Source organism: Podarcis filfolensis, assembly GCF_964270895.1.
Source record: "Podarcis filfolensis genome assembly, chromosome: 1".
Classification (NCBI taxonomy): Eukaryota; Metazoa; Chordata; class Lepidosauria; order Squamata; family Lacertidae; genus Podarcis; species Podarcis filfolensis.
In genome coordinates, this window is record NC_139604.1 from 4,443,767 (window position 1) to 4,453,217 (window position 9,451).

At 46.2% G+C, this 9,451-nt stretch overlaps 1 protein-coding gene across 1 annotated transcript; it reads right to left on the minus strand.

Annotated features, from left to right (window-relative positions):
* Positions 1–355: 355 nt before the first annotated feature.
* Positions 356–3,582, minus strand: NUDT15 (nudix hydrolase 15). The gene is made up of 3 exons (XM_083573313.1): positions 3,409–3,582; positions 1,712–1,908; positions 356–960 (listed from the first exon to the last, which is right to left on the minus strand). Exons 1-3 carry the CDS (start codon positions 3,552–3,554, stop codon positions 806–808), a joined length of 498 nt encoding a protein of 165 aa, XP_083429439.1. The 5' UTR covers positions 3,555–3,582; the 3' UTR covers positions 356–805.
* Positions 3,583–9,451: the final 5,869 nt, after the last annotated feature.

Here is a 9,451-nt window from a genome sequence, read left to right on the forward strand (position 1 = left end):
CTGGCACCAGCAATCTATTATTCCTGTAAAAACCCTTTGGGGAGAGGAAAAGGGTGCCAATGGTCACTATGGATTTGGCAGCATCCACTAGTAATGTGTCACTCCTAAATATTGTCAACAGAAAAGTTTTTCTCACTGCTTTCCTAAAGGCATTCAAGCCTACATTGTCCAATAATGTGTGTGTTAGCTTTCTTCATGGCTGGAAAGGGGAAATTTTGGAGTTTCTCCTACCTGAAAAGCCACAGGTCCCCTAAACTCTGTGTATTAACTACTTTTCTGTGCTTTGTCTTTGATGGTAACTCTCCAAATTGAGCCTGAGAAACTTATTTTGTTGAGGAAGACACAACATGAAACATACAACACAATACTTGTTTATCAAAAACAACATTCAAAAAGCAATCTGTGTTATCACACAGGGTATGGAAGGAACAACCATGTATTTAATAAGGTAAAGGTAAAGGACCCCTGGACGGTTAAGTCCAGGCAAAGGCAACTATGGGGTTGCAGCGCTCATCTCGCTTTCAGGAAAGCTGTTCTACTGCATCCTCTTGCACACTTGCTTTGTAATAGTGCATATCTATTACATCAAAATCTTACTTGCCATTATAGAGTAGAGGCAAAAAAAGACCAACACTGATTGCAAAAATGCTGCATTTTTGTGGCATGTTTAGTGTCAAGGATTACTGCTACATTTGGTGGAAGTAGCTGACTTCATGCTTAGATAAAACTACCCCTCCCAGGTGATACAGAATTCATTTTACAAATAAATGTCTCTGTAAAAACACATATTTCCTATGTAGTAAATTTAGCACTCTTTTTTCACATAATGATTTCCAGTGTATCCCACAAGGTGATTAAATTCTTCTGTGAAAGGATTGTAACCTTGTTCTTTTAAGCAGCATAAAGCCCAGAACAGTTGATCTGCTGAAGGAAACTCTTCCCATTTTACCCATTCCCAACCTGTAAACGAAGAAAAAGAGAGAGAAATAATGATAGATACTGCAAGTTCAGAAGTCAGAACTATGACCTGGCTCAGGTAACCCCCAAATATTTTCATCCCTAGGGTCAGGATGCATTTGACTTTGAGTGCTTCCACCCAGTTGGTGCCACTCATGCATGCAAGTATTTTGCAGCATCCACACAATGTGGTCCCCGTCAAAATGCCATCCCATCTTGGAAACAATAGAGCCTAATCTAGGGTTGCCATATGGCTGGGTAATCTCAGACATGTCCTCTTTTGGGGGAAAACATGCCCATCTGGGGAGATTTTTACATTTTAAAGGAAATGTCTGGGTTTAGGAGTTATTTATTTTTCTCTTGTGCAACCGCTGCTCTGAATGCCACGGCCACTGCCAGCCTGAACCAGGGAAAGAGGTGCATGTGGTCTGCATGCCCGGCCACTGCCAACCCAAGCTGGCGAAAGAGGCATGCGGGTGCAGCAGCGGCCCTGCGCATCTGTGCCCCTCTTTCTCCATCTTGGGCTGTCCTCTTTTTTGCTCTTCAAGATATGGCAACCCTAGTCTACTCCCAAGGTAATACTTTATAAGGTCGCAGCCTAAATCTCACCAAAAACAGTAAAAAAATCAGTGTATGTGACAGCATTTTCATACATGATACAAGAAAAATATAATCTTACATTAATACTATGTAGAGAATGTGGTTACAGAAACTACCTAATGCTCACTGAAGAGTAAAAAATGTAATATCATACTTTCATTTTTATCAGGTTCCAGATTCCTTGGTTCAGATTCATAATTCATATCCACCTCTCCTTTCATTAAGATCGTTACATAGTGGTAATTATCCTTCAGACTAACAGAATTTACAGTTGATGCAAAGCGAACGTTTGTTAGGTGCAAGGCTGTCTCTTCCAAAACCTCTCTTTCTGCACATTCTGCCAAGCTTTCACTAAACAGCAAGAAGAAAAAAGAAATACTATTTCTACTGAGAAGGCAATAATCAGTTCTATTTGCTTGAAGTAAAGGCCCAGCTTCTTAGCCATGAAGCCGCATGAAAGATGGTAATTGAATGGCTTTGCCCTCCCCCCCCACCCCCGCCCATTTAAGGGACAATATAGGCGTGAAGAGGGGGCTCAAAAGAATCAAAGATATGAAAAACACTGCTCCATTAGGTCATTTAAAATGGGGGGGGGGGGTTGTTCCCCCTGCACTCAAGCAACTGGCCGTGACCAATTCTATTGGGTTTGCAGGGGGAGAAGTCATCCAGTCCAGTCAGGTGATTAAATATAAATATACCATAAGAAGAGTCTGTGGCTCATTCTGTTCTCAGTGACCAACTAGATGCCTACTGAAAGTCTGCAAGCAGGACCTGAGCGCAATAGGTCTCCTCCTCCCTGTAATTTTCAGCAACTAATATTCAGCAGCAAACTGCCTGCAACCATGGAGGCAGAGCATAGCCATCATGGCTAGCAGCTCTTGGTAGCCTTATCCTCCATGAAATTGTCTAATCCTCTTTTAAAACCAACCAAAATAAAAGTAAAATAGTAGAGAGAACTCCTCTTTGGAAGCAATCCCCCGCACACACCTAGGAGTTAGCTCAACTGAACACAAGTGGGGCAAATTAGAGCTGTACTAATTTGAAAGTAAGGGACGCGGGTGGTGCTGTGGGTTAAACCACAGAGCCTAGGACTTGCTGATCAGAAGGCCGGCGGTTCGAATCCCCGCGACGGGGTGAGCTCCCGTTGTTTGGTCCCTGCTCCTGCCAACCTAGCAGTTCGAAAGGATGTCAAAGTGCAAGTAGATAAATAGGTACCGCTCCAGCGGGAAGGTAAACGGCGTTTCCGTGCGCTGCTCTGGTTCGCCAGAAGTGGCTTAGTCCTGCTGGCCACATGACCCGGAAGCTGTATGCTGGCTCCCTCGGCCAATAAAGCGAGATGAGCGCCGCAACCCCAGAGTCGGCCACAACTGGGCCTAATGGTCAGGGGTCCCTTTACCTTTAATTTGAAAGTGGGGAAGCAGAAGGCATGACCCTTCATAGTGCAGTACTAAGATGCATCAGTCTGGCGAAAGGAACCAAACTGTGATGCCTATGAGACAAGCACCACGTCCCCCTTTGCGGACATTTTAAACTTCCTCATATAACTTCACGGCAGCCTTTTGCGGTAGATGAGGTGATGGGTCCAAGTCAGGAACATATAAATATAACATATTGTTCCCAAATAAATCACTACCAGCAATAAGGTCTGGATTGCACCAAAAGGCGAAGTTTGCACGAACACAGGGGCCTGACTTAGCTTTCTTTTTAGGACATGAGATTTTTCTGAGTGACGGAAATCAGGGAGCGGATTCCCAGAGAGCTCTTTTCCGCCAGGCCTGCTGCCTCGCAGCCCCTCAGGGGAGGTCGCCTGATGACGACGCAGAATGACGTCATCGCCCCGCGCAGGCCTACCCGAACTCTAGGTGTCCTCCGGGGAGCTGGAACAGGCCGGCGCCGACAGCGCTCTTCCTCTGGCCGAGGAGAACGCATCCTGGGTGGGCAGAGCTGACGACCACCACTCCGACGCCCACTCCGGGGCGCCCCCGGCCGCAGGCCATACCGGAAAGGGCGGGGCTCTCCTCCGTCGCCCGGCCCAATTGGGGCGGGACCATTGCCTCAGCTGCTCCAATCGGCAGTGAGCCTCCGGGCCACGCCCCTCCACTTTTCCCGATCCAAAAATGGCGGCTCCAAGTTTCGTAGCGCAGGCGCAGACGGGGCAGGCGGGCAGGGAAAAGAGCAGAGTGAGGGCAGGCATTCAAGGGAGTGGCAGGAAAATGCAGCCCTTTAAGCCCTGTCTGCTGGGGAAATGAAAAGCAGTGGAACAAAATGAAATAAATGGGAATGCGGGGAGGCAAGCATGCCAAATGCACACACGCAAAACAATAATCTGAACTGCTTGTTTGTGACACAAGCCACCCACCTGGAAGTCTTTGGCGAATATACGCTGTGTTCATATTATTTTGCTTTGGATTAAAATAGTCACGTATTGTTTGCTTCTAATTCTTATTAGATTCCATCAATTTCTTTTCTCTATATCATATGCATTTACATTAGTTTGCATTAGTTTTTTTTAATATGAACGTTGAAAACAAAAACAATACATGGCATTTATTTGCTGCACGTTTTATATATTACTTTAGAAGAACTGCGTATTAACACAGTACAGAGGTACCTTGGGTTAAGTATTTAATTCGTTCCGGAGGTCCGTTCTTAACCTGAAACTGTTCTTAACCTGAGGTACCACTTTAGCTAATGGGGCCTCCCGCTGCCGCCGCGCCGCTGGAGCACGATTTCTGTTCTCATCCTGAAGCAAAGTTCTTAACCCGAGGTACTATTTCTGGGTTAGCGGAGTCTGTAACCTGAAGCGTATGTAACCCGAGGTATCACTGTATTTATATAATCTTTTCCCAGACTGCTTAAGTCTTTCATAGACATGATCTCAGCAAACCTTTAAAGGCAATATGAGGATTCTCCAGACTGAGGCTAGTGACTGTGGGGGGCTGGGGCTCAGAGAGAGCTGCTTGCCTGGAGCTATGCAGAATGTGCATAATTAAAGTTAATTTAATTCAATACAATTTCCTTTTAAAAAACTGGTTTCCCTCCCCGTTACAGGATATGTCCAAGATGTACGGTATCTCCATTGCTGTGTCCATTGTCACTTCCATGTCTGTTGTTGTTGTTTAGTCGTTTAGACGTGTCCGACTCTTTGTGACCCCCTGGACCAGAGCACGCCAGGCACTCCCATCTTCCACTGCCTCCCGCAGTTTGGTCAAACTCATGCTGGTAGCTTCGAGTCTAGATGACATCATTTCACTTGCCATTGTCGTTCATTCAGCTGCCCTTTTAATCACCTGACAAACAGCAACTTCTATTTAATCCTTAATATATATAATCCGTGACACATGCGGTATGTTGTTACAAGTTCAGTTCTTTGTCTGTTTAAGCACTCATAAATTGGGGTTGCTGAATTAGTAGAGATTGCTACAAAGGCAGTAGAGAATTAGTAGTAGATTGCTACAGAGAGATGATGTGGAAGTAAAGGAAACAGAGAAAAGGCAGACCTGCTTGAGGACAGCAGCATTTCAAGACAAAGGACATCCAGAGGCGGGGCTCAGCCCAAGGTTCACAATAGGCGCCCCTCTCCGTGAAAACCCCTAGGGCCCAAACGGTGTGCCTGTAGTAAGGAGCAAGGGCACTGCAAAAAGAATTGTCCGCTCAGGAAAGGAATCCAAAGGTCTTGAGAGCACTCAGGTTAGAAGAAGAGTTGGATGAGTGATGGGGACCTGGGTCTGGCACCTCCCTATGGCAAAAAGCGGCGCAGCCTTGCCAGGCCACAAAAAAGGAAAAAGACATTCTCCCTCTAAGCGGGCCAGGAAGCTTGCTGAGGGGAGTCCGGCAGAGGACAAGAGGTGTGGGACCCGCCTTTTGCTTCCTGGCAAGCAGTGGCGTAGCAAGGTCAGGTGGTACCTGGCGTGGAAAACTTCTTGTCATCCCCCCCTAAACACACGCATATTGAAATTATTAAAAGAAGGAAGCATAAGATACTTACTCAGTGGCGTAGCTAAGCTTTTGCTGCCCGGGGCAGTCACTGAGTTTGCTGCCCCTCTTGCTGTTCCTCATGCAGGATTTGTCACAGTCCTCCCTCCCCTCCAACTGTACTTCCCTTCTCTCTCCCCCCTCCCCACTTCCCAAAGGTTGGGAAGGAACTCAGCTCCTGTCACCTCAGACTCCACCTCTTCTTTGCTTTACTTAATGCAGGCATGTCCCCAAAGTCTGTTTAATCTGGCCCCTGTTGCAGTTAATTTCCTGGTGTAAAATCCTAAAAAAACCTCAACACCTTTAATCCTAAAAAAGGCTCAACAACTTTGGAGTTAAGTCATAAAAAAAGGTCAAGATCTTTGGTCAGCCCTCACGGCCCTTCACTTCATCAAATCTGGCCCTCTTTGAAAAACTTTGGACACCACTGATAATGCCTCATCATGTTCTTTGTTTCTCTTGCTTCAACCACAGACAGAGCTCAAGCACCCATTCCTGCCTAGCAAAAGCACCCAAGAATAGTGCAAAGTAGGAACAATAAAGGAGGATGTAATCTCTTATACCTGCATGCTGCTTCTGGGAACAGCCATAAGTACAGTGCTCAAGTACAGGGGATTGAGGTGGTGTCATAGGTGCCCCCCCATGCCTGCAACAAGCCCCGCTGGGCCTTTTCATAGCCCACAGCAGGCGTGGGAAAGCCCAATGGGGCTCGTCGCTTCTGGGCACCACAATATAAGAAGAACATTGACAAGCTGGAATGTGTGCAGATGAGGGCAACCCAGATGATCAAGGGTCTGGAAAGCAAGCCTTATGAGGAGTGCTTGAAGGAGCTAGGTATGGGAATTAAGAAACTGAGAGGAAATATGACAGCCATCTTCACATTTCTGAAGGGCTGTCACATGGAAGATGGAACGAGCTTGTTTTCTCCCACTCTGGAGGGTAGGAGACAAAACAATGACTTCAAGTTATGTGAAAGGAGATTCTGACAAAACATCAGGAATAACTTTCTGACAGCAAGAGCCCTTCAACAGTGCAACAGACTCCCTTGGGAGGTTTTGTAATTGGAGGTTGGATGGCCATCTGTCATGGATGCTTTAGCTGAGGTTCCTGCCTTGCAGAGGGTTGGACTAGATGACCCTTGGGGTCCCTTCCAACTTTACAATTCTAAGATTTTATGAAAGGTCCTTACAACATAATGCAATTTAGTCCCATATGATTAAGCAATTATAAATAAATGAGTCCCCCCACCCTGAGAATAATGCACTCAGATAAACTGATATGTGCAGATCTTTTGGGGTAAAATACTTTGGTCATAATAAAAGGCTACATTCAACTAAATCCTACTTAGGGCAGACCCTTTGGTAATAATGTTTGGATTTTTAATTCATTTCAGTGAGTCTACTCTGAGTAGGACTAGCATCCGAGGCAACCGAGAGAGAGGGAGGGAGATATGTAAATTTACATACAAGAGGAGGGCAAACGAGGGCTGAGAGCAAATTTAAAAGGACGGGGCAGCTGCATATTCCTGCATTGCAGAGGGTTGGACTAGATCAGGGATATCCAACCAGTGTACCACAATAGACAGGTTGGTCCCTGGTTGATCGTGATTGACCGTGGTCTCACTCTCAATCAGCAATATTGAAAATTAATGTAGCAAAAGTCTCTCTCCCCCCCCCCCCCGTCACTGTGTTCCTCCGTTGTGTCAAATGGTGGTCTTTAATCATATTTTGCCTATGAGTTAGAAAACAGAAGTAGTCGTTACCGCTGCATTGTCGTTTTATGTGAGCGTTTCCCCCCCACACTAAAAAAGCTCAAAAACTTGTGCTCTGCCCCCCCCAATCTCAACAACTTTGGCTCCCCCCCCACACTTAATGGGTAAATCACTTCCAGAATTTTTATATTGGGAGTAGATCGTAGTCTCTTGTGAGTTGGACGTGCCTGGACTAGATGATCCTCAACAAGGGTCCCTTCCAACTCTACAATACAGTGGTACCTCGGGATGCGAACGGGATCCATTCTGGAGCCCTGCTCACATCCTGAACATAACCTAAGACGCGACAGCTTCCATGCATGCGCGTGACATCATTTTGACCGTCCTGAGTATGCGCGAGCAGCGAAACCTGGAAGTAACGTGCTCCATTACTTCCGGGTTGCCACAGAGTGCAACCCGAACGTGTTTAAACCTGAAGCGTATTTATCCCGAGGTATGACTGTACTATAATTCTAGGGGAGGGATCCGAAAGGGCAAAATCGCTTCCCAAAGGTGTCTTTCCATGTGAGAAAGGATTTAAAGTTAATCAGGAAGATGTGGAAAGGTGGGAGGGGGCACAGAGAGAGAGAGAGAGAGAGAGAGGAGAGAGAGAGAGAGAGAGAGAGAGAGAGAGAGGGAGAGGAGGAAAGTCGCTCTGTTGATTTGTTTGCAGCTTCAAAAACACAGCCCTCAGGAAAAGAAACCCATGAATACTTGAGTGTAGGCAGGCGCACACAGGCACAGCGTGAAGACTTTACACAGAGAGGAACCCCACACAGTTTCCCCAAACGTAATGTAACAGGCAGGGAGCCAGCTCAGATAGAGAAAGGCAGCAACCATTTTATTCCCTTTTTAAGCGCCACTTCCCTCACACCCCACCTCTCCTCCTGTGCGTTCCAGGATTTGGGTCCTGAGTTGAGGGAGCTTTTGCTTCTCTCCTTCCAGGTCCCCAACGCAATGGGACTTCCTTTTGAGCAGACTAGACTTGCCCGATAAACCGTGTTCTCGGGAGTGGTGTCTTGTGTGTGTGTGTATGTGAGAGAGAGAGAGAGAAGATCGCATGTTACAATGGTGCAGCCAGCTGTGGTTTATGTAGTGCCACAATTTTCTTACAAGGGAGTATGAAATTCCCAATTTTCAGTACGTGTCCTTTGTGCTTAGGGAATTAATCTGCCTTGAATATAGAAAATATTAATCTTTAGGTGGCTTCAATCAGATATAGGTACGCCTTCACTGAGGAGTGCTATTAAATCCAGTAGGTCTGTGTCAACATACTGTGTTTGCAGCGCCGCCCCCGAAGTGACCCTTTAAATCCACTTGATAGTCCAGCTGTAGGCACTCATTTTACAGGCAGGATGAAAGGCGCACCCACCGATCCCGCTTCCTTCCTCTCCCCTTCCCACCCGCCTCCATTGTTCGCTCACCTGCCTCCTCCAGTCAGGAGCAATGGTGCACCGAATGTCACCCCCCCTCAGGGATAACACCCGGGGCGGCCCACCCCCACCGCACGCCCCTTCCTCCGCCACTGCTGGCAAGGAGGCTGGCAAGGCAACCTGAAAGGCATTGGGAGAAGTGGCGCAGCCTGGCCCAGACTAGCGGAAGGCCGACCCGAAAGGAAGAAGAGGAGGAAGGTGCGGAGAGGGTCCTGTTTCCACCCTTTCCTTGCTTGCCTTCTGCAATAGGTAGACTCTCCCCAGGGAAGTTTAGAACATCAACTGGAAACATAAATTATTTGTGCTTAGTAACATTAATTAATCATGCTAAATGTCTGCTTCTGTATATCATTGCTTTCTGCCTGCTTTTCTTAAGGTACATTTGTTGACAGGACACACAGAGAGAAGAATGTAAAGGAACTGAAGGAGACTGAGGTCAGATAAGATTGGTAATAGAAATGTAACAATATGATGGACCAGTAAAAGCAGCATCGGCATTTCATTATATTTAGTTTATTTGTCAAAAGGATTACAGTGTTTTAAATGGAAAGATTGTTCAAAAAATGTTTAACTTTCTTATGCCCTGAATTAAAGTACATCTTGGTGAATCTTCGGTTAAAAAAGGTAAATCACTTAAAATACACAACAAGCCATGTGCACTTCAAAATATTATAGTTTTTCAAGCAAACAAGACTTAACAGAATGTATGGCTTTACAGTAACATCAATTTGTCAAC